We start from the raw sequence: 26,389 nt of genomic DNA on the forward strand, positions 1-26,389 counted from the left end.
GTTTGTTCTGGAAGAACACCAAGAAGAGTGCATTGATAATGGGACACATAGAGACCATTGGAATTGGAATTGTTTGACAGACATATTCTCCTGATCTGAATCCTTATGACTCATTTTATGTGGCAATATTAAAAAAGAAAAAAAATTATGCAAAAAAACCTCAAAACCATCATTTAGAAGGACGCTGAAAGCATCCATGTCTCATCATATCCAAGTTTTACAGAATTTTGCTTTTTGTCCACCCCATGTTATAGCCATTGATGGCAAATACATCAAACATGTCAAAAACTAAATCTGATCTGTATTTTATATCTGTAGTTATCTTTAAAACATGAATAAAATTTTTGAACACAATAGTTTGTTAAAATTTTATTTCTTATTTCATATAGCTCAATAATTATCACCTTGTAACAGTTCTCATAATTTCACTTTTTATTTAGTCATTTCTTAATTCAATATTTTCTTATATTTCCTTTTCAATATGTCTTTATTTCATTTTTAACAATAAATGAATTCATAAGCAATCAATTCATTGACAGACTAATTCCTTTTCAAGATTAGATTGTGGATCACTATAGCTACCAGTCGACAATTTCTTCATTAATCGATTTTCTCAGACTAATTGCTGACTATTGGCAGACTAATTCCTTTGCAAAATTAGATTGCAGATCACTCACTGTACCAGTTATCAGATGTAGTTACCAGTCATCAATTTTTTTTATTTTCTTCAGTAATCGATTTTCTCCTGTTGGCATTTCAGCCAATAGTTTTTCATATCTATTCATTTCAAATAATTCATTAGTTCAAATAATTATATATTTTCAAGATCTTTTCTGCAATTTTGCATATTTATGCAAATGCATATACATGGTTTCATAGTTTTAAACACATTTCTCTGAAAGAATCGTTTTTTAATTGGATGGGAGGTGAGAGGTCCTTTCTACTACACTATGCTCACCTTCCCACAATAAAGATAATCTTGAAGTTATGTAATAAATGTCTTTAGTTTAGATATTAAATTTGATAAAGAAAAGCTACAACTTTTTAAAAATCTCACAATAATCAACTTTAGTAGAATGATACAAAATCATTACAAAAATATTCCTGGTTTATTAATAACACTTTTTAGATAGCTTTTTTTTCTGTTGCCATCAATATATAACGAATAAGTTACAATATTATGCATTATCATTTCAACTATTAGAAATTTTTTTAAAAAAACCAAAACTTTTTCAAATAAGTAATTATTTACCCAATTCATCATCATCACAGTCGTCATCTTCTTCAACTAATGTATCATCATTTGATTCTATTTTCAACTTCTTATTCTTTTCCTAAATCAAAATTAAAATACAAATATAGTAATAAATATTTCATACAATAAATTTAAACTTTTATTTGAAATGATACTTCTCATTCTCATAGTTAATTATAAAATATAATTTTAAAAATTCCAATATTTCTTTACAGAAAAGATGAATAATACAACTTAAGTACTTCATCTTTTACTCCACTGAAATTTGCTATCAAGTAGGCATTCAATTCATAAAACAACTATAATGTATCTTATTACTTTAAATAATATTTTATAACATATAGAGAAATTTCCATGAAACAATATCAATAAATATTATCAAATCTTTAGTGAAGGGGGACAAATGTTTTAAGAAGCAGAATGTAAAATAATGAGCTTCCAATGTAAAAATTAATAAAAACAAACTGGTATCATTTTCATAAACTGACAATACAACCATAAAAAAAATACTCAGTTATAATAAAAGTAATATGTTGGAAGATTTGTTACTATAATCAAAAGTATTGAAACATTTAATGCTCATTTCAGGTTGATTTTAATTACATTTTATAAGAATCAAAAAGGAAATATAACATTTTTTTTTTTGAAAATTCTATGATTTTTCTAATGAAATATAATATATACTTTTGCAGAAAAGTGTAGTTTTTTTAAATTTTATTTTTTTATATAATTTTTACAATTAAATATATACATGAATTATTATATACTGTATTAAATACAGTGTCTCACAAAAGTGATGGGACACTTGTGCTTTACAAAAGGAAACTGTAATAAAATTAATAAATAAACATGTACAAAAAGTTTTGGGTGTGTTTCATATTTAAAGTTAGTAACAATTATTACATAACATACATTTTGTCAAAATATTAATTTAATAAAAATACAATTGTTTAGAACGGAGCAAAAAATGGCTCACATAAGTGATGGGACACTTACTTTTCCATAAAATATTTATCCAAAAATTTTACTTTTTAAAAAGTTTTAATATTTGTTGGATTTCCTTTTACTTTTAAAACATGATTTAATCTTCTTGGGATGGATTCGACTAATTTTTTTGTGATTTTACCCCATTCTTCTTGAAGCACCGATTTTAATTGTTGTTTTGAAGAAATGCGAATTCTTGATTCCAATTCTTGCCAAATATTCTCTATGGGATTTTAAGTCTGGAGATTGTGGTGGTGTTTTTATTATTTCAGGACAATTATACAGCAGCCAGAGTCTAACGTTCAAAGCAGTGTGTTTTGGGTCATTGTCCTGGTAGAATTTAAAATCGTTATGAAGGTTCAATATTCGTGCTGAAGATTTCAAATTTTGCTTTAAAATGTCAATATACTTGTATTGATCCATTATACTGTCAATAAAAACAAGATTACCAACTCCAGCGGACGACATACACCCCCATACCATAACTCCTCCTCCAACATGTTTTACTGTTGGCACCAAGTTCTGTTTGCGAAATTCTTCCCTGGGTTTCCTCCACACGAAGATTCTACCATCAGAACCAAATATATTAAATTTACTCTCATCAGCAAATATAACTTTATTCCAGTAATCAGAATTCTTATTTATGTTGGATTTTGCAAAAGCTAGTCTGAGTTCTATTCTTTTCGCTTACGAAGAATTTTTTTCTGGTTACTCTACCGTGATATACAGCAGATTGAATTACCCTTCTAATAGTCTCAGGATTAGCAATTATTCCGTATAATGCTTGTAAATCAGCAGCAACTTTAGGAGCATTCTTTCTTGGATTTTTTTTTAATATTTCGAACTATAATTCGCTTTATTCCATTGTATAGTTTTGATGGTCGGACAGGTCTTCTTTTATTCTGAATAATATGATTCTTTTTATATTGTTTAATGATATTGAAAACTGTTGAATGACTCAAGTTAACTGTTTCAGTAGTTTTTCTAACAGATTTTCCACGTTCAATATGCAAATTAGTAACTAATTTTCGAATTTCAGGCGAAGTTTCTTTTCGTTTAGCATTCATGGCTGCACAGAGCTAAAAAACACAAAAATTCCAAAACAAACTTTAGAGAAATACTGCAGACGATTTTATAAACTATTGCCAATAGCTTTTGAGTAAAAATAAAACTACCAAAAATATTTTTTATTGCTTATTTCAGACGATTTTTGTTGCATATTTAATGGTGCCCCATCACTTATGTGAGCTATTTTTTGCTCCGTTCTAAACAATTGTATTTTTATTAAATTAATATTTTGACAAAATGTATGTTATGTAATAATTGTTACTAAATTTAAGTATGAAACACACCCACAAAAAATTTGTACATGTTTTTAAAATTTATTTTATTACAGTTTCCTTTTGTAAAGCACAAGTGTTCCATCACTTTTGTGAGACACTGTATATACAGGAAACATGAAAATAAATCAGTTCATTTCTATTTCCCAAATAAAACATATATTGAACTCTTAAAAAATAACCAATGCACATAATTTTCCAAAAAAAAAAAAAAAAGTATTTTAAGCCAGTTGTAAAATAAACAACAACAACAAAAAAAAAACTTTATTTTTTATTTAGAAAATTTTAAAATTATATCTATAAAGAACTAAAATATATTAATAGAAATACAAGAAAATAAAATTAATTCAATATAGATATGTCTTCTAGAATTAAACTGAGATAATACCTTATTAGTTTTTGTTTTCTTCCTTTTCTTTTGTTTATTACTTGAGCCATCAGATCTTATGATTTCATAATCAGAAAGCTCCTCTATACCACCAAAAGCTTCCAAATCTTCAGCTGTGAAACTGCTCATATCCATTGGGATTGCTTTCCATTTTTGAGATTTCATTGCAATGGTTTTAAAATCTAAAATAATTATAATAAAATTATCAATTATTAATGATAATTAATGATAAGTACAATCAAGCTTTTTATTGCAGAATATAATATTGAAAAAAAAAAAAAAAATCAGGAAAATTGGCTAAAATATGAAATTTAAACAGAAACAAATAATGAATTTAAACCATATCTATATAGTTTCAGGACAATATTTCATTCATGCAGATTTTATAAAGAAATTTATAGTCACATATAAAAATATATTAATAAAAACCCAGCCAAATTAAAGTATACTTAAATTACAATCAACATAAAAGCACAGTATATATGTTGATTACAGTATATATATAGATCATATATTTTTTCACAGCACATAACTCAAAGCAATTATATTTTTCTAAAGATAACAAAATATAAAAAACATGCTGAACAAAATGAAAATACAAAAAGCAATTCTAATGAATAAATTTAGTCTTTTCATATACATATAATTTCATTCTTTGATAATACTTCATAGATAATATACAGAAATAATTTATCTAATGAAAAAAAAAATTAAATATAATAGGAAAAAGCTAGACACTTAACCACTCTTTTGATGACCAATGCAAAACTTTCATTGTTAAGACTGTCAGCGTTTGGAGGTGTTTAATTAACTCCAAACACTGACAGTCTTAACAGAGAACACTTTGCAATTTGGACAAAAAAAAAAAAAAAAAAAAAAAAAAAGACTTCTGGGAACATTGACTAAAATATGAAATTTAAACTGAAACACATAATGAATTTAAACCTCATCTATATAGTTTCAGGACATCATTTCATTCATGTTAATTTTATAAGAAGCCTACTAATCAATATTTCAGCATATATGTAAATATATTAATAAACGCCCAGCCAAATTAAAGTATACTTAAATTACAATAAAAATATATAGATCAAGTATTTTTCAAAGTACATATCTAAAAGCAACTATATTTTTCAAAAAATTACAAAGCATAATAAACATGTTTAACAAAATAAAACTACAGAAAGCAATTTTAATAAATTTAATCATTTTTTTAAATACAATTCCATTCTTCAATAATACTTCATAGATAATATACAGAAATAATTTATCTAATGAAAAAAATTAAACACAATTGGAGAAAGCTGGATACTAAATCACTCCTTTGATGACTAATGCAAAACTTTCGTTGTTAAGACTGTCAGCGTTTGGAGGTGTTTAATTAACTCCAAACACTGACAGTCTTAACAGAGAACACTTTGCAGTTTGCAGAGATGGCAAAATCTTCAGATGTACATAAAAATGCTGAAATAAAATCATTAGACATAACAAAGAAATTTTAATTCAATCATGTATCATCAACAGGGAATGTAAATATAAAAATATTTCTTTCACTGTAACTTATCATACTAAATATAATAAGTATAACTAAAAAAGACTTAAAAGAGGTTTTACACAAGCTTCTTAAGAGATAAGTATATTGAATTTTTTTTCAGTAATGGGATTATAATAAATTACATATTGTTTCATTCTTAGCTACAATTCAATATACTTTTATAATTAATTATAAAGTTAAAATAATGATATGGAGTAGATAAAAATAGTTGATGTGGACACTATTACAAAGCAGACTTGACATATATTTTCAGGTTCTAAACATTATTAATTCACATAAATTCAAATACATAAATTCCAGAGGACTGTATCATATTTTTATTTTAAACTGTGGAGAATGATGTCATTTGTAGCCATTTTTTTTTCTCACACTGAACATAATACAATACAACTTTATTTAACGACAGTATGTACAGTACAACTTTTAACACTAGATGGTGCTTTACTTAGCAGACACATATTCATTTGAGAAAAAATTTCAATAATTGATATCTAAAATAACACTGACTTTCAAAATATTCAAGCTCAGCATGAATACTACCTATCTGGTTATCAATAATAAATAAAATTGCTCCCTTCAATACAGCATTCCATTCACTTTATGTGCTGCTTAAGAATTCATATTTTAGAGAAACGAAAATATATCAGTGCAAGCAAAGAAACAAAAAATATCTTTTTGTGCTTTTAAGTAATGATACAACAATTTAAAATATATTTTTAAAATTTCATATAATTGTTCCCTAAAGAACAAAGTTTGGCAAATGTAAGAGGGCTTTTTCATTTTTTTTTCAAGAAAATAAATAACCAGATCATTTTCCTTTCACTACTGAGGCTTCCTCTCATTTGCATTTACATTATCTATCTATGCATAAGTGACCAACTAAGTTAAAATCTACTTTTAATACCACAAACCTATTTTAACATTCTGATTCTGCAATCAAAAGAAAATTATATAGTGTTAATAAGAATGTTAGTTCTCTTGAGTTTCAATAATATAAATGAAATGGGGTATAGGATATCGGGTATTTTTACTCCAGTTTCAATAACTTTTATTATGAAATTTCTAAAAAGGAAATTCGAAAAAATGTTAACTAGGTAACTGAATAAAAGTATTGGGTAAAACATTAAGATTAGTATCGCCCAGCATAACAAAATCTTGTCAACCTGTTGAAAGATTTGTCATCAGCAATAATTTTTTTTTTATGGTTATGAGATATAATAACAAATGTCTTTCAGGGTTGCAATAAAAAAATCATCAAAATTATACTTGGTGGGAAAAAAAAAAGGTCCAAAAAAATTAAATGTTGGCACATGGACATTAATTTTAAATCCGGCCAAATAATGTTTTTATATGAACCATGTTGTTTCCATTGGTGGTATATAATTTTAAGTAAATGCTAATTTTAATTAGATTATTAATAATTAGATAAAAGGCTTTTTTTAAAAGTACGGATATTTGCATAAAATTACATGCAAATGAATGCGAAATACCATGTTCCGTTAAAATTACTCCTGATTTTGTGTTCATGGTAAATAAAAATCTTTTAGGTATACAATTCAGAAGTCCAAAACTCCAAGAAAGAAAAGTAAAAAAGAAAAAGGATACATAAAAACTAAACAACAAATATTTATCACAGTTATTAACAACAAATATGTATTAGAGTAAGTATATAAATAATTTTACTAAATGTAATCTCTTATATGAAAAGCTGACTTTCAGGAGAAAAGACATTTTTTTCCCCTTCTCTGGCAGCAAAATAATAATAATTAAAAAAAATCTGATATGCCATTTTTTTCATTCAATGAAATATCAAAATTCCCTCTATTTAAAAAAAAAAATGTCAGTATTTTAACAAAAGAGCATAAATTTGACAAAAACATACTCACTGTGCACCTCGTGTTTATTGAATTATTTAAGAAAAAACGAATCGATTCAAATGATATGTAGATTCAGATAAACATGCAAACGGAATCCAGTTTCGCCTTATATATCGCAAAAATTTGAATAAGAAACGTGAACTGCGAACAACGTCAGTTTCAAATTTTACGAACCACAAACCAAAATACAATGTGCTCACCTGGAATTTGTTGATAACGAATCTATTTCAGTTCACTTCTTTCTTTCGTTCTATTTTTAAAGCTAAAAAGCTGCAAAGAAAAATAAGGAGAAAGGATATTAGTTCTCAGATCTGTTCAACGTAAATTAAAATTTAGTTTAATTTTGAAAATGAATTTTATTTTCTTAGTAACATCTTTTCTATCTAGTTGTTCATAGGCAGTATTTTTTTTCTTTTCTTACGACATAAAGTGTAACTGATGAAGTGAAATATGAAAAACATGAAATCGTGAATGAGTAATTTTATTATTGTATTGACAAACAGATGTGCTTAGCATATTAATTTCTTTTCTCTGTTGTCATTTACTTGCAGATATAAGTGGTACTTGTGAAATCTTTTGATAGAATATATCACATTCAAGTTCACTCTAATAACACATCTACAATGAATCAACAAGGTTTGTGTTTTCGTTAGCTCTAACCAACAAGTACTATTTCATTGAAATATTTTTTTAAGTTATACTGAATTTTTAAAAATCTAAATATTTATATCCAGAACAATTTAATGGAAAGTGAAATTATTTTGAAATATGCTTTCGAAAATTTGAATGAAAAATCTTTATTATTCTGTACATATTTTGCTTAGTTTTTACTTGCATAATCATTGAAAATAGATAAGAATTTTTTTAAGTATCACTTATAATGAAATTAATCTTTCATTTGTGTTTTGTCATAACATATAATGCTTCTAATTATACAATTGGTGAATATAAAGTGACTACATATAAGAACAGATGATCTGCAAAACTATTTAATTTTTTATGTGCATTTACGTTATAAATTTATTACTTCGAAATTTATACTTGTAAATTCTTTCTTTTACATATAAATTCTTTTTGTGGTATATTCTTTTATTTTAGAAAATAGACCAGAGTTGTATGAAGAAGTCAAATTGTATAGAACAGCTAGAGAAAGAGAAAAGTGAGTCGAATTGTATTATGATTTAGATATAATACTGCCTAATTATATATATATAATTTAATAGTCTCTAATTGGTACAGAATTGAAAAGATTAATCCATTATTTTTTATAGTAAGTGAAATATATTTATGTATTTCATATGCTACTCAAATTTTTAAGTTTGTATTTTCTGTTGGCTGATACTTTTCATTGGTGATTTTAGATAGTTGACAGATTCTAGTATGATGCCTTCATTTTATTCTAGTAATATCCATATGAGGTTTTGGATTGTGTTCAGAATCTGTTGAACTAATTCTTGAGAATCTTGATCTAAATCTTCTGGGCTTGAAATTTTAAAACTCAGATAATTTGGTGCCTTCTACTTCAATCAATAAACATCTGCTGCATTGAATTTTTCCTGTATAAGACTATTGCAAACTAGCTTTTGATACAAATAAGAATATAAAAATGCTTATTGGTTGTCATGAAATTGTTACTATAAGTTTATTTAATTTTATGTTCTAAATTAAACAACCAATTATTTACTTTTTAGATATGATTAATATTATTCTGTAATGAAATAATTGTTTGATTTTGATGTAACGTATTACTTAGTAAGTATAAATTTTATAATAAATAATTGAATTTCTAAAAAAAAGATCTAGTTAATTAAGAAGTTTAATGAAACACATGATGATACATTCTTACCTTGGTTTGTTTATTATTAGTAATCTTTTATATATAAAAAATATTTTTTTAAATTTTTTATAGGTATGACAATATGGCAGATTTGTATTCTGTGATAAATACATTGCAGTGTTTAGAAAAAGCTTATATCAAAGATTGTGTTACTCCCAAAGAGTATGTTTATTATATCATTTATTGTATTTTTATGTTGCATTTCAGTGTTAAAATTTACACTCTGCAAAACCTATTAAGTTTTAGTGTTCAGATCTTTAATCCATGCTTTCTTCAAACTTATTAGACTTCTAAAAGCAATATATATATTTAAAGAATTTACTTTTATATACTAAAGCAAATAAAATCTAACTGGTAATTTCATTAGTTTGTGGGTTGTTCTATTAAATGCTGATTAGTAATATTTTCAAATCTTTATTGTAAAATAGCACTTATATTAGTACAAATCCTGTAAATATTGTAATTCATTACTTATAATCACAATCTGTTTAATATCTACTTTATATAATTTTTCCTTCAACTTATCAATTGCTAATTAATTCTTTTAATAATTATCTCGAAAGGTATACTGCTGCTTGTTCCAAGCTACTTGTACAATATAAGGCTGCTTTTAAACAAGTACAAGGTGAAGAATTTCCAACTGTTGAAGTATTTATGAAAAAGTTTCGTGTAAGTTTTTTATACAGTCTAAATTATATGTAATAAATATAGTAATTTCTAATTTTTATCATAATTTATCTTGAAGTTCAGTTTTATCAAAGAATTTTTTTATAAGAAAATATTGCAGTTAATGAATGAGCTTGGAAATACTATTACTATTCATTATTACTATTAAGAGCAGAGAATACTAATTACTACTACATATTAAGAATTACTATTAAGAACAGGGAAATTACTATTAATTATTAGCAATTAATGGTACTAATAATTAATTACTATTATTATTAAGAACAGAGAATACTATTACTATTAAGAATTAAATTTACTATAAAGAACAGGGAAATATTCTTTAGTTATTTATTTGTGTAGGTGTATATTTTAAATAATTATTGTTTGAGAATAAAAAAAAACATAACATATAATGTATAATAATATATTTAACCATCCAATTATTTCCGTTGGCTTTGGTGTCCTGAAATTTAAAAAGCTGAAATGCATACACCCCTTACTTCTCCCCAAAACTGCTATTCAACTTTTGTAGGAAATTATATACAAAAGAGGACTCGGCTTTGCTTGATGGCTATTTGGAAATTTGTATGCTAAAATGTATTCAATCATGGGCCAAATTCTTCAAAGGGAGCCATTTAAATGAATAAAACAAACTCCTTAGGTAGTCTATCAGTCACATACAACAAAGACTGTGGAATTTCTGATCCTTCAGTATGAAAAAGGCTAATAATATTTATTTTTTCTACATTATACTAATTTTTTTATTTGAAAGCGATATAATTTTGCATGCTCTTTCTATTTTATGTCATTTTTATTAAATATTTAATTCACAGCTAAATAAGTTCTCTTGGGGAAAAAAACCCCAAACAAACTGGAAAGTATTACAGTTATTATATTTATAGTATCACAATATTATTTCTAGCTTGATTGTCCTGCTGCCATTCAACGAATAAAAGAAGATAGGCCAATAACAATTAAGGATGATAAAGGCAACACTAGCAAATGTATTGCTGATATTGTTTCAGTAAGTTATTTATCCCATTTTCCCATTAGCTATGTTAACAATACATTAAAAAAATATGGATAATTCACAATTTTTCATTACATTTACTTCTGTAGAAAACCTGTGATTGCATTAAAGGAAATATGTTGTGGCTAAAAGATGCTTTTTTTATAGGCTATATGTTACAGGCCTGCTTTTGGCAGCTGCATGTCATTAGGGAATATAGTCATTGGACTAACATGACATCATTGTTTTTTTGCAGGGGGGCGGGGAATTAATCGCTGTTTGCAATAATTGACATCTTAAATGATTAATTGTTAGCATGTAATTAATACATAGGTACCATTTTTTTAAAATTTCCTATATATAGCTCTATACATTTAGAATACCAAGCATAGTTTGTGGTATTTCATTTAATGAAGAGAGCCATGTAAGTTGTTGAATTTTTTAAAAGTCGGAGGGAAGGAGGGAAAAAATTAAATACTGCTCATTGTTATGTTGAAGCTTACTGTTTACTCTAAATTCTTATTTGCAATAAAAATTAAAGCTGTGTTTGTGTGTGTTAAAAGAGGTATGTACTCATTATTTCTTACAAGAAGCATGTAATCAGACTGTTAAAAACTCTCATGTATTCTATGATTTTATTCAATCAATACATTTTCTTTGCAGCATAAAATGATTTCTCATTCAGTAATGATTTGTATTCAAAGATATTTTATTCTTTTATCTTTATTTGAATATCCTTTGTCCTTGAAGCAAAAAAACGTTAATCTCAGTTAACTGTTTCAATGTTTTTCATTGGAAAATATTGGTATTCGAACAGAAATTTAATTAAAAATTATTTTTAAGGAAAAGAATTAGTGGTGTTAGAATACACATTTGGAATAAGTTAGGAAATATAATTTATTAATGATAATTCATTTAGAATTTGTTTTATACTCACTGATGCCTTATTGTTCTATTCATCATTTAATCATATAACTTCAGCACACCTAACATTTTTTGAAAACATTCACAATAAAATCCATTATATATTTGATTTCTGTTTGAACGATTTTTTTTTTTTTTTTTTACAGTAGTAACAACAAACATTTTATGTATAAATTTTATAAAAAAGTTAAAATATGTTAGATTTTTAAATTCAGAATATTAATAATAATGAATCTATCATCAAATTTCTTTGAATAGCAGTTCTTTTTGTGGCACAATAATTTTAATTATTATATTTTAGTAATGTGCTTTTAAATAAATATAATTATGCAATCCTGCTTATGATGCATTTAACACTATATTGCATTTTAATAGTGGTCTATTAAGTTAATACAAATATGCAAGATGTAATCAATAAAATAAAATTGTGTGATCAAATTTCAGCTTTTTATCACCATACTTGACAAATTGCGACTGGAAATGAAATCAATGGATGAGGTATGTTATTATTTTATTTGTTTTTTACATAAAACTTTTTTTTTCCAAAGGCTAAAAAAAAATTTTTTTTGCATGTTGCAGTTGCAGCCTGATTTGAGAGAACTTTATGATACCATGTGTCGTCTTAATCTTTTGCCTGCTGATTTTGAAGGGAAACAAAAAGTTCATGAATGGTTAGTATATTTCATTCTTCCTTGTTTTAACACTGCAAATCTAATATGTTTGGTAAAATTACTTTCTATAAGTATAGTTCAGATAGTACAGAATTGAAACAGTTTAGAGGGTGGGTAAAAAAAAGGAAGCAAAATAAGGCCTTTGAATAAATTGAGATATATTCTTCAATTCACAATTTATTTTGGATTAATCAGTATAAAAAGAAAAATAATGGTGTTAACGTGAAAAAAAAAAGTGTAACAATGTAAATAAAGATTTGCACAAATTATTTTCTGTCCCATAATAATCATAATGAACCAATTCATGCATATCAATCATAGTTCTTTGCTTATGCTATTGCAGCATTCCAATCATTCAAAATTTCTATTTGCTTTTGAGCAAGTTGCAGTAATCACTTATGATTATGATTGTCTTAATTTTTTTAATGTTTAATTTAATTCATATCATATACTTCAATAAATTCTTTTTAAATAATATAAACATCAAGATTAAGATATTTGTGAAATGAAATTCAATTCCATGGAGAAGGATACTTCTTTTTGTAAAAAGTTATTCATAAGTAATCATTTAAAAAACTTTTTAATAGGTCTGCATATATTAAAGTATTAAAAAAAAAATCTTGCCTTATTTTTTCTTAAAATTCCAACACTTCTTCAAAGTGAATAAAAGGGGAAAAAATATCATTATGCCAGTATTAAATTGTTTAGAAGTTTGGAAATACATATTATTTTTTAAAATCTAGTAAATGAAAGAGAAGATACTAACATAGAAATTGCTTCCAATTAAGACATGGAAGTGAAGTTCAGTACTAATAAATGGAATGCTAAATATTAAAAGATTAAAATTCATTGAAAATATGTGAAAAAATGCTAAGAGTGCATTTTATTAAAATATAAAAATTGTTATATTTAATGCATTAAAGTTTTTAAAGATTTTAATTAAAATTAAGCAAGATTTTTATATTTTTTTGTAATAATTTACAAAAATATTTTTATACTGTTTTAAAATTAAAAAAAAACTTTTTAATTATATCAGTTTAACTACTTTTAATTATACCAATTTTCTGTGTATATCCTGAAATGTGTTAATTTTTTTAAAAATATTTTTTTTTAGTTTAACTGTGTTTTGCCTAACTGTTCTTTAGTTGTTTAAATAAAAATCAAACCATTTTTTTAAAAAATTGGGTTTCCTCCCTCCTAATTTATATATAAAAAAAAGAAAGGAAAATTCCAATAACTTGAAGTTCAGTGTTCTATTTGAAGATTGATTATTTGAACTGTTACATGTCTAATAACTTTAAAGTCACGAGATTTATTTCCATTGGGAAAGTTCGTGTGCACAATAAGCAGAGCAAGAGTAAGACCATTAAAAATAACACAGATGTAATATCTATCTCAATTTAAAGCTTAAAAGTACTTTGAGATAATAATGTACATGAAACAATGCATAAGAGCTTTCAATTACACAGCTGTAATATCTATCTCACTTTAATGCTTAAAAATACTTTGAGATAATCATGTACATGGAACAATGCATAAGAGCTTTCAATGAAATTAAACAATGCTTATATTTCTGGCAAATCAACAAATACCCAGAAGTGTCTAATTATAATTTCATTTGTAGAAATTAAAAATATTTTTTTGAAAAATAATTATGATGGTGCTAGATAATTGGGGCCACATATCTTACTCATAATTTTGAAATTTAATTTTCTTTTTAGAATTTGAAGATTAAAAAAAAAAAATACTTTCAAGTGCTATGAAAGGATTTTTAGTATTCTATGAAAATTATTATTCACTGTTAATTATACTCTAATATTTATGTCTTGAATAAAAAAACTTTTTTCTACTTTTTAAACTAGTTATTTTACAGCTTTATGTTAAATTAAATAAATTATGCTTAAAGTTATGAAAATATTTTTAGGTTGCAAACAATGTCACAAATGGCTGCATCCGATGAATTAACTGAAAGTCAAGTGAGACAATTTATATTTGACTTGGAATCTGCATACAGTAGTTTCAATAGATTATTACATGAATCATGAGCATTCAGTTGAATAATTACCCCATGTTTTTTTATTATTAGCAGTCTTTTGATTTTAAACAAATTAATTGTTAGTACACAAGTGATATGTATGATTACACTGTATTAATTTTTGTATATATATTTTTTGTTTGTTTATGAAAAAAAAAAAATTCATGATTTAAAGTTTGAAAAGTTATTACTTATAATTGCTTTGTTTTTATTTTTATTGTGTTCTCTTTGAACTCTGTCAAGTTCTAATGTATCATATTTACGTAATATATTTTTATTATATTTTATTCTGAAATAAAATTTCTCTCTGTTATGAAAAATTGATGGTTGCATATTATGTTTCTTGAATATTCATAAATTATTTTGACACATCTCAGTTCAGGGTTCAATGCTGCAAATTAAATTATAAAGAGAAATGAACATTCCTTCACTTTGGTTGTAGTTATTTCAATAAAAAAAATTATAAAAAGTATTTCAAACATTTTAATAAATCATTTTTATAAGGATAGTTAGAAAAGGTCAGATTTTCTTCTCAGTGCATTTGTAGAATTTATCAGGTCAGTGGAAGGAATTGGATCTTTAAATCTTATGGATGGCAAGACAATTAAAATTTTAATTACAAATACATAAAAAAAATGTTAAGTCGGTTTAAAAAAAATAAAGTTATTATTTTTATCTAATTTTTTTGAACTTATAAAAAAATGTTTTTAATACATTTGTATTTTAAGTGAGGCCATTTCTTTCTAGTTATGATGCTTTGTTTTATTTCTTAAGACTGTTTTTTTTTAATCAATTAGCTATTCTAAAATCAAGAAGTGAATACAGTGCAACTATTTACATTTCTAGATGAATATAAAAATACTTTTGTAGCTACATTTAATATGAAAATGAATTAGAGCTTGATAATTAAAGCAATTAATGTACAATTGCATTTTATTATATTTGTTTTGCAATATTTCAATGTATTATTTAGCAGCTGATAAGGAATAAGTAAGTACATCTCAGTAAATTCATATTCATTCCCTTCATAATGAAACTGATTTGAGAATGATTGATACTTTATAAACATACATTAAACTTTCTTATCCACCAAAATATCAACCTCTTGAAGAAAAAAAATTGTTTTTTAATTCCAAAAATATATCACAAGGGTGCGTAACATCATAAAAAGTGTTTAAATTTGAAAACCAATTTTAAGTACCTTAAAAATTCTTAATTTTGGAAAATAAAAAAAAAAGGGTCCTTAAAAAGTGCTTAATTTTCTCGAGATGTGCAAGGAAAACTTTTTGAGGGTGCCATGCATGCATATTAACCTTTTATCCGGGTAATTAACTCATATTCAATTCGTTTTACTTTGAAATATTTTGTCATACCCTGTTAACAGGTTAAGATAACGCTTAATGGCCTTTTCCCATTTCCTCTTCAACAATGTGCATTGTTGTTTATTGAAATATTGGGAAAGCTATGCCGAAGGGTATATATACTATGTCATACTTCTTGCGACTTGAAAAACGTAGAACTTCATTGGAATTCGAAGATTATGAACAATTTGTTTTAGCTATCCCTTATAAAGATATGTTTAATCTTTTTATGTTTTAAAGATAATAAGCAGATTGGTCCTATCAGTGGAAAATAAGAATACAGTGAAGTATAATATAGTGAAAATAAGAATAATATGGTGTGCCAAGGAGATCTATCAAACATGGGAGAAGCTCCTCTAAAAAAAATTTACTGTGAAACCTCTTTAGTTCATTACACATTCGATCATTTTTCTTGTCAATATGTCGTTTATAGGTAATTTTTTGAACAATCTGTTTAAAAACATTTTACTTTACTGTGCTGAAATTAATTCATTGCTGTGTGAAATTACATTAGTCGATGACATAAAATTTTGTATGATGAAATTTTAACTTGGAAGTCATAGGTTTTAAATAATCGTAATTTCTTTCATCTTTTTTTATCCATTTGAAAATTTATTCCTAATTGTTGGACCAATATTGTCAAATAAATTGAAACTTTTATTCTTCAGGGTTCAGATTTTATCATTTTGATAACGATTTTTCCCTTTTTCAATCTCTTATAGACATGTTTTTTTTTTTCCCCCCCCTGTAAAAATTTTTTTATGCATATAGAAGTTTGTCCTGATTAACGGAGCAATGTACAGCATAAACCATTGAACTTAGGAACATGAAAATTGGTAGAAAGTTACTACTTTGGTATTTGAGGCCAACTAAGAACGGATCTTTCAAAATTTTAATTAGAATAATGAAAAATTAAAACAGAATTTTAACGTGTTTCTGCCATAACATCAAAGCTTATTATTGCACCTAAGTAATTTTTGCATCTTTTAAAAAGTTTTAGGAGGTGGCTTTCCAGTGATATGAATTTTGTTTAAATAAATATATATTTTTAAAAAAATTTAGTAATTTTTTGAGAATTAATTTTAGGCATAATGTGTAACAATGATTTTTATTGTAGCGAAGTTTAAAACATTGCCATTGCTTCATCATTGAATCATGTTAAACATATTAATGTTGTGATTTTTAAAAAAATGCTTTATTTGCTTTAACTTAAAATTCAAAACTTTAAAGCAGTTCACTGAATAAAAATGTCTGCTTGTTGAGTGATTTTTAAATTTTAAGACAATGGAACATATTGTTCGCTAGCTTTAAAAAATAGTTTTAAAAAAAATTCATTAACTGTTATTTTTTATTTTCATTTTGCACCCTCGTGAAATTATTTCCATTACTTATGGAAATATTTTCATGAGTAATGTGATTTTATACTGCAAAATCAATTTTGTTTCCTCATAAAATATATCCCATTTTTCTGTAATTTTTTAAAGCTAAAGTTTTTATTTATATTTGTATACAGATTAAAAAGCAGGCTTTTATTAAATTTTTGGAAGTGTGAAATGTTTAAAAAGTCCTTTGCTAAACTAATTTTATAGCTTGATCAATTCTAAACGCTATTATTGTTTTTTATCTAAAAAATTTAATTAGAACATGTTATTTTGTCATCGAATTTTGGCATATATATATAAACCATGGTTCTATATTAAATCATTTTTTACATAAATGACAAGTGCTACTCATTATATTTAAGATAATTCTTTTTGGAAAGAGAGTAAATACTTGAAGAAAATGACATTATTTCATTTCTTAATCAAAATCATAAGTTGTTACTGAATGTAGCTAAAATAAATCTTCATTCTTAATCATGGCTTTTTTTTTTTTTTTTTGATAAAACACATGTTTTATGAAATACCCAAATTTTGACATTTGCAGATATAACCCTTTCAGTAAGAATGATATCACCTTAAGAGAGTCAATTGGAGAAAATACCAATCAAAACCTCTTTCAATTTCTTAAAAATATAGATATTAATAAACTAATTTGAGCACTTTTTTCATTAGCATATTTTTTGAAGACTATTTGTTCAATAAAATTAATTATGTTTTAATTGATAAGTGAAGAATGGAAACATTTGATTATCTTGTATTTGGCACAAATGGCCAAATATAGTTCTTATGCCTAACCTTAATCTTGGCAAAAATTCAAATTGCTATGAAAGAGAAAGTATATCAGAATTTTTGTGATCAGAAAAATGTGATTCTACTATGTATTCTAATTTGAAGTATGCATGATATATAAAAATGTTACATTACTATTACATTTTTATTTCTATGGCAAGAGCAACATTATGAGTTTTTAAAAAAGTTTCACAGGTGTCAATATTTTTTGTATTCTGACTGGCTGAAACATCATCCACTTGCTGCAAGGCACAACTTAAAAAAAAAAAAAAAAAACGTGTTTGACTTTCTAAATAACAACTTTAGAAATTTATGAAGAAAGATCCAATACATTCTTCAAAAAATATGTCATGGAAGTCGCATTATTCATTGAAGATTATATGATAGACAATCTCTTTAATGGATTATTTTATTAACTGTCACTAAACACATCTATCATTAAATGTGTTTGTTCTTTTCATACTGATTACAGCTATGAGTGAATCATGCTATAATTTATTGGCTGTTCAGAGGAATATTAGAATAATTTTAGATATTGATAGATTGTCTGTCAATGCTAATTTTGCCCACTTCTTTAAAAAGGATCAATCTGAGCAACAATGTTATCATTTTCCTTTCCCAAATTATAAGCGACTTCTACTCAAATATATAATTAAATATTTATTATATTTATATAACTATTGCCTCATTATATTGCTAACATGTAAATATAATCTTGCTTTAGAATATTTAAAATATATGGTCAAAAAATAGGAAATTAAATTTATCTATACAATTTTTATGACTATTGAGCATAAAATTAATTACATTTTTGACTTCATATAGATTATTTGTAAATTAAAAATATCTATTTGCAAATTAATTAATTCTAAATAGGGGTTCCAAATGTTTGGATCACTCAGCAATTTTTAATATTTTTGGTCTCGATTGGATTAAGATATGATGGGGAGAGGGGGGGGGGGGGGGGGGTGCTGTGTCAATGAAAGCAATATTTAACACATTCAACGAGAGTATGGTTATAACAGTCAAATATTTATACTGTATTTAAACACAAATGGTAGCTATATTTTTTTAATAAAATTTGAAAAAAATAATAAAAATATGTGTTTTTTTTAGTTGTCACAATACTAGGGTATTGCTCTATAAAAATTTCAAAGAAAAGTCACTTTAACATGGAAGATAAAAATATGACATAGCTAGTTCTACTCACATTTTAAAATTCTCTACGAATGTGTTAAAACTTCTCAAAATAACTTCTGCGAAAGACTAAGAAATTCTTATTATTATATAAAAAAAACTTATATAACTGCATTGAACTATAAAAATAAAAATTGAAACTATAATAAAAATCATAAAAAATATTTTGGTTCGTTTGCATTAATTAAATATAAAGGGATACCTAACTGCCACATGATTAAACTCTAATATTAATAATTTCATTAATTACTAGATATTAGCTGCACTCAACGACCACCTGGTTCACCCATTTAATTAGGTATAAAATTAAAAAGCTATTTTAAAATAGTCATAATTGTTAAATTTTAAACTAATCATTAGAAATGAAAGCTATCCAACTAAGTTTTCAATTGAAATTTCTGAACATAATGAATTGTTTTTTTTATATAAAATGATAACATTGAAGATTCAAGAAAATGATCACAATAAACTAAGTAAAATATATTTAAAGAAATGTGAAATTTTGAATGATTTTTTTAGATGAAGAAATTATTTAAAATGCAAAAATAAAATTCAAACATATTAAGAATCAAAAGCTGTTCATAATATCAGATATATCAATTCACAGTTCAAATAAACAGGTATTTAAAATTAAAAAAAAAAAGCATAATACTTATAAATTAAAATGTAATTATGTGCAATAGAAAACATTTATATAGGTAGAAAACCATTAAAATTTAATGTTTCATTCTATTTGTATTTCAAATGAGTTGATTAAAAGACTAGTTCAGCTAATAAGTTTAAAAGTGATTTAATATAAAGTTTTACAAAAAGATGCATGTTATGAAGTTGAATATCAGTCAATACATTCATAAAAAGAAAGGTAGTGAATAAATCGTGGAATGCCTTTCTTTCATATCCTGTTTATTTTTCTTCTTTCGTGAAGAATACACATAAGTTCGAGTTTCCCTTGTCTAACTTTGGTTGCAAATGCATGATGCATAATATTTAAATTAATGTCATTAAAAAGATGATTGGTTGTATTCTAAAATAATATAAAATAATTTTTTATTTAATAATACTTTAATAAATATAAACAGATGGACAATGCTAATCTCTAAAATATATTTGTGCCAAATTTGGTAGTTCTAGATTCAATGACCTTATTTGCAGACCATTAATAACAGACTTTTAAATTATTAATATTAAAGATGCAGATTATATCTGAGATATTGAAGTAGGGCATGATATACAAGTGAATACTAATTGCAACATTTTTTTAATAAACAAATAAGAAAGGATGCATTTATACTGTACAATATATCAGAATATAAAATGATACAACAACAAATATAATCAGATCTATCTAAGCTACAGGAAGGCATAAGAAGCAATATATACTCAAATGCTAGAACACAAAATTACAAATATTTCAGAAAGTTCTTAAAATAGGATGTAGGGATCACTAAAAATGAGGCATGCATACTTTTCCAGCAAAAAGTTCAGATATAACAGTAATCCACAACGCCAGAACAAAAAATATATATGACAATCCAACTTGATGACTACTGGGTAACTGATAGGCTTCTCCTCCTATTTCTTCCATAGTAAATCCCATCGGGAAGATGACAGCAGCAAGACAAAATAAAACCATCGCAGAAAATCCAACCCATCTGGCGTATGGTACAACGTGTTCATTCCAATGAGACAGCAGCAACAAACCCACAGTGCTTGATACACAAATGCATCCAATGATTATACAAATTAGAGACAGCATCCATTCTGGCTGCAAACTGGGAGCAAAGCACAGTTGTTTTCTACCATATATTGTCATACAGTTTCGTAAAAGTCCGAGTCTGGTATTTCCGCCGACATCCGAGACAATCCAATCTGGCAAAACTAAACTAATTATGGCAAAGATATTAGCAGATAGAAATAAAGCACCCGATATAACTGTTAATCTATCCATTATTCACATTATTTGAAGTCTTGAAAATACAAAAACAAATTATATTAACAGTTTGATGCTTTATTTTAAAACAGTTTCGAGTTCCTGAACCAAAATCATTTATTTTAAACAATAATAATAAACATACTGATTTCAACTCAGTTCATATTTGGCAAATTGCTTATTTATTTTTCAAAAATTCTATTCAAGTGCCTTCAATATCTTCATTGAATATATTTTTTGCTCATAATATTAATATTACAGTTCAAGAAAAACACTTATCAAATAAAACAATGTATTTTTATCATCAAGTCTTTCTATTATTATTATGGGATAGCTCTTTGAAAGAAATCTATACCAAGCTCCTCACTTTAGATATCAAGAATTTCATCATGATATACATAATATATAATTGCTAAATATCATAAGAATATTAAATTCCTAACGAAATTCCTCATTTGAATATTTTGTAGATTAGAGTTTATATCAAATAGAAATCACAAATATTTGATGAACTGCCATTTTATATCAAATATCCCCCAAGGAAAAAAATCATAAATATCACTGTTATCTAAATGCGCTCAATGTCAATTTTTTTCAGTTGAAAATCTTAAACCCTATAAACTCTTGAATAAGAAGGAACAGTATGCCAAAGGAAACAACCCTTACAGTACAAAGTTTTTGCTAATTAACTCTCCAAGAAAAGACTTTCTAAACATTTCCAATACTTCTCAATGACCATATACTACAAAGTTCTTTCCCTTTCAAAGCCCTAAGCAAAAATAATGCTAATTCGATTTTAGTTTTTTATGTGTGGTTTCTGATATTGTGACCGTCTATGATCAAACAGCCCAAAATAAATTTTGCTGCTCTTGCCATCTATTGATAGTATGTAGAATTAAAAACAAAACTTTAGAGAAAATTAAAAAAAAAAAAAAATGACAGAGTTTTATTAATTTTTTTTTTCTTTTAAAAGTCTTCATGTACATTTTATAAACAAATATTTAAAAATAAAAACAATAAAAACATTTATTTCCTTCCCCCCAAAAAATTGCTGATTGTGCAGCTCTAATATCAAATTCGTCAATGAATCGTTTGAATTTTTTATATATTAAGATATCATTTTTAAATCACAAAAACCTTTGAAAATTAAATCGCATCAACAATGGTTAAACAGAATCAAATTTTCATTAGTTTTTATTTATATGGAGAATGTGTCATTGTTTTGTTAACTATCTGTCTTTTGGCCAAGAACTACCAAAGTTGGCACATATTTTCTATTGTAGAGGGGGAAGATAACAGAGCATAAAGAAAGAAGATGTATACATGAATATCTAAAAGAATTTTTTAAAACTTTTAATTAACTGAAAATTAAGTAAGCTCTTGTATTTTTTCCCATAATAGTAGCCAAAAAATTATTGCATAAAAATTTTTACGCCATTTTAAAATTAAAAAAAAATTTTTTTTTTTGATGATACCAGTTAAATTGCCGTGTAATAAATATTTCCCTGAATTTTTTATAACTTTCAAATATATATATATATACACACACACACATATATATATATTGCATAATTTTCAACAATAGTTACTCTTTGTTCAATTTTGTTCAATAATTCAACTTTGTTATAATTAAATTGAAATCGTTTTTATTGTTTCATTAAATATTTAATCGTTTGATTTTCTTCCATTGTTTAGCGAAAGTAGGAAGATTCTGTTTTTTTTTTATTTATCCAGTTTTCATGAGGAATAGAATGGGAAAACTAGTATTGAGGAGTTTAGAATACCTGAAGATGTGTGATTAGAATAATGATTAGCTGCGTAGTTACATTTATAATGACACTGTAAAAACATGGGACTTGATTCCATAATGCTCATGTACACAATAAACAGAACCGACATAAGGATATAAAAATAACTTTGATTTATATCTATCCAAATATGGAGCTAAAATACTTTGTTAAGGGTATATTAGCAATGAAAATGCACATTGCCAATATTCCTGGTGAACCATCGGGTCGGAAAAGGTGTTTATTCAATAATATTGCTAAAGAAGTGTACATTTAAGTGAAAAAGAAAATTCGCTTTTATTTTATTTTAAAAAAATGATTATTGCTTGAAATTTAGGAAAAAGCAGTTAATTTGTGTGATTAAGGGATATTTTAAAACGGTAACAGAAAAGTGACAATGGAATTTTGTTTCAGGAAGCAAATCTTAGAATTTTCCAACACAGATATTTAAGTATTGTACTGGGAGAATGAAAAACCAATGTATAAATTGTTAGCAGAAAATGCAAAAAACAAATTAGTCTTGCATCAAAATTTAAAGTCTGCGACTGGAAGAAATAAAAGAAGGCGTAAGAACGGAAAGTTAACAACTGACGAAGCATTTTTTCTATTTTTTTACACTTGAACAATATGTATATATATATATGCTATAGAGATGCATAATCCACGATTTTTTGAATAACAAATAATTTTGCTATTGTTATTTTTAAATATTTGTTCCAAATAACTGTTATTTCAATTATATTATTCATATTATTAAATAAAAATTATTAATTAGTATTAAATATAAAATTTATTAACTGTAATTAATACTTAATTTACTAATTTAAGTAACGTGTGATTGGATTAATTTATCTATTTCAGCTTACTTCTTAAATTTGATTTTTTTTCAAAACTATTTATTTAATTTCTTTATTGGAGTAAACCATTTTCTGAAAAATTTGAATTAAAAATATATGTCATTTCTTTAAAAATTTTTACTTTAGTTCTATATTCTACCAATAGATGGCGCCAGCAGTAAACAGAATGTATGCAGCCATGTCACAAGCAATAAAAAATGATCTTTATGGAATAGTGCATCGTCAAATTCGAATATCGGATAGTCAAGATCACTCCCATGAAAAGGAGCAGCCACTTCACACTTTCCAGTGAAGTCACCGCTTCGATAAATTTCAGTGATATGCAATTCAATGATACGATAATTCCAAGAATAACCGGTTTGTTCACTTTTCAGTCCATTCACAGATCGTATCGATTGTTACTTGATATCGTGATCCAAGACCTTTAATCGAAATATCACCAGTAAGATCGTATCAAGGATTTGAATCACACCCCTCTTTGAAAAGTATTGATCACTGGTATTTGTGACTTTTTGATATTGGTTACGTAATAACCGCTCGTAGAATATTCGTTATAAGTGGTATTCGTTAGAATTCTGTTCGGATATTGACTCACATTTAATCATGCAGCAGCCCTTCCTTTGATTTCTACTAATCAACAGATTAAATGCATTCCTACAATTTTATCATCTTAAATTGATGGATGTTCTTCGCGCGCATTTGAGATTTTAAATGATTTCTCTCTGAAATCTTGCAGCACTGATAAACAACCATGTAACTTTAACTTCATTTTGGGTTTCTGATCTCTCTTAATTATTTATATAGTTCATGGGGGAAAAAAAGAACTTCCTGGCTTTATTCTGGTATACTTCATCGTACAATAATAAAGGAAGCGTTTTTCGAAAGGACTGAAAGTATCCTTAAGGTTGTTTTTTTTTAATTTAAAATTTCCTACGGGGCTGTCTATGTATTCTGTGTTTGAATAAGACCGTCTATGTTGAAATAAGAACAGACTTTACAATTTCTTATAGGCAAACCTCTTTTTCTATCAAATTGAAAACTGCATTAAATTCAGGAAAGAATTTCTACATCAGAAATTCTTTTCTAAATCTTTCCTTAAATTAATAAAATTTGGATTAAAAATTTTTGATTATTCAATAAAATATCTGTTTTTCTTTTGAAATCTAATTTATTAGATTACAGTTATTTCGCTAATGAAATGTTACCGGCTGCAATTGACGTCTAAAGATAAATTTATGTGGATTTTTTTTTAGTTGCACCAAAACAATTTTTCTAAGTATGTACTAAACTTGTTAAGATTTTAAAACTTTCCTATGTAAAGCTTAAGAAAACAATTCATGCAATTGAGGGAAAAGAGCTCGTTTCGTTTGGGAATGTTAGGTTCAACAGCTCCGAGGGAAAAAAATATTTAATTAAAAAAATGATTGATGTATATACTATTCGGTTCAGTATCCTGAGAACGACCACTTTTCGATGATTCTATCTCACTAGGCGATGATATATATATATATATATATATATATATATATATATATATATATATATATATATACATAAAAAAACAAAAGTATTAAAATCAAGTTAATAGGAAAATCAAAAAAACCAAATAAAATTTAAACCAAAAAAATATAAAAAAGAATCCGGAATTAGATCGCTCACTAGATGGCGCTGGGAGCCTGCAATTTTTTACCTATTTTACCGATAGCTTTTTTACCGTTAGTTTTTTAAAATGCGAGAATCACAATCGATAGCTTAAAATTTCCTTGACTGCAGATGGTATGTGCTTGCCTTTTCGTTTTTACTTTTGTGCTATTTTATGGTAATTTTTGTTTTTATTGTTATTTTTGTTATTGCATTTTTACTTTCTATTGGTTATTTTTAAAGTGAGAAAAAGTTTTCAGGCCGGATTCTTTTTTATATTTTTTTGGTTTAATTTTTATTTGGTTTTTTTGATTTTCCTATTAACTTGATTTTAATACTTTTGTTTCAATTCATCTGTGTTTTAGAAGTAGCTGCAGTTGCGCTCTCTAAATACTATGAAGTTCTTTTTTGGTCTTAGTTTAAATAGGTAATAAATTTTAGTTGCGATTTCGAAACTGTTTTGTTTTGTTTTCATTTTAGTTTCGTTTTCAAAATATACAATTAATACGTTAATACGTTTTCAAAATACTTTAGATCGATTAATTATATATATATATATATATATATATATATATATATATATATATATATATATATATATATATATATATATATATATATATATATATATATATATATATATATATATATATATATATATGTAGAGTTTTAATTTGCGACCATTACCATTCCACTGTTATACTGAACGCATCCAATTCAATTTAGTTTTATTGTATTGTAATAGATGGCACCATGGGTTCTATTAATCGAAAGTGCTAAGTCACGTGACCATAAATTTTATATAAAGCGAACTGTTGGCATTCGCTGAAGAAAGCAGAGAGGCGTTGCATAGTTTAGCTATGAGCAGACATCTTGTCAGCTTCGCCCTTTGTGCCATCTA

General features: G+C 25.7%; 3 protein-coding genes across 3 annotated transcripts in view; 1 reads left to right on the forward strand and 2 right to left on the reverse strand.

The window, feature by feature from the left end:
• Window positions 1-7,621, reverse strand: part of LOC129971413 (ATP-dependent RNA helicase DDX24-like) — a 28,153-nt gene extending 20,532 nt beyond the window's left edge. The window contains exons 1-3 of the mRNA XM_056085166.1: window positions 7,409-7,621; window positions 3,968-4,149; window positions 1,253-1,334 (exon numbers count right to left, since the gene is read on the reverse strand). Coding sequence (XP_055941141.1) covers window positions 1,253-1,334; window positions 3,968-4,132 — 247 coding nt within the window. The 5' untranslated portion in view covers window positions 4,133-4,149; window positions 7,409-7,621. The remainder of the gene's footprint in view (window positions 1-1,252; window positions 1,335-3,967; window positions 4,150-7,408) is intronic.
• A 186-nt stretch (window positions 7,622-7,807) lies between these two features.
• LOC129971414 (vacuolar protein sorting-associated protein 28 homolog) lies at window positions 7,808-14,787 on the forward strand. Its single transcript, XM_056085167.1, has 8 exons — window positions 7,808-8,035; window positions 8,498-8,558; window positions 9,309-9,398; window positions 9,800-9,905; window positions 10,828-10,929; window positions 12,283-12,336; window positions 12,418-12,509; window positions 14,434-14,787. Exons 1-8 carry the CDS (start codon window positions 8,023-8,025, stop codon window positions 14,552-14,554), a joined length of 639 nt encoding a protein of 212 aa, XP_055941142.1. The 5' UTR covers window positions 7,808-8,022; the 3' UTR covers window positions 14,555-14,787.
• Window positions 14,788-20,066: 5,279 nt separating this feature from the next.
• On the reverse strand, window positions 20,067-21,329 carry LOC129972302 (uncharacterized protein C16orf52 homolog A-like). Its single transcript, XM_056086388.1, has one exon. The coding sequence runs from the start codon at window positions 21,219-21,221 to the stop codon at window positions 20,718-20,720; it is 504 nt and encodes a 167-aa protein (XP_055942363.1). The 5' UTR covers window positions 21,222-21,329; the 3' UTR covers window positions 20,067-20,717.
• Window positions 21,330-26,389: the final 5,060 nt, after the last annotated feature.

The sequence above is a fragment of the Argiope bruennichi genome, chromosome 6, assembly GCF_947563725.1.
Source record: "Argiope bruennichi chromosome 6, qqArgBrue1.1, whole genome shotgun sequence".
Lineage (NCBI taxonomy): Eukaryota > Metazoa > Arthropoda > Arachnida > Araneae > Araneidae > Argiope > Argiope bruennichi.

Coding starts and splice junctions, on each gene's coding strand:
- LOC129971414 (XM_056085167.1), top strand. Junction 10,930..12,282: donor GTATTGCTGATATTGTTTCA/GTAAGTTATTTA, acceptor ATCAAATTTCAG/CTTTTTATCACCATACTTGA. Junction 12,510..14,433: donor AAACAAAAAGTTCATGAATG/GTTAGTATATTT, acceptor AAATATTTTTAG/GTTGCAAACAATGTCACAAA.
- LOC129972302 (XM_056086388.1), bottom strand. CDS start 21,221: ATGGATAGATTAACAGTTATATCGGGTGCTTTATTTCTATCTGCTAAT.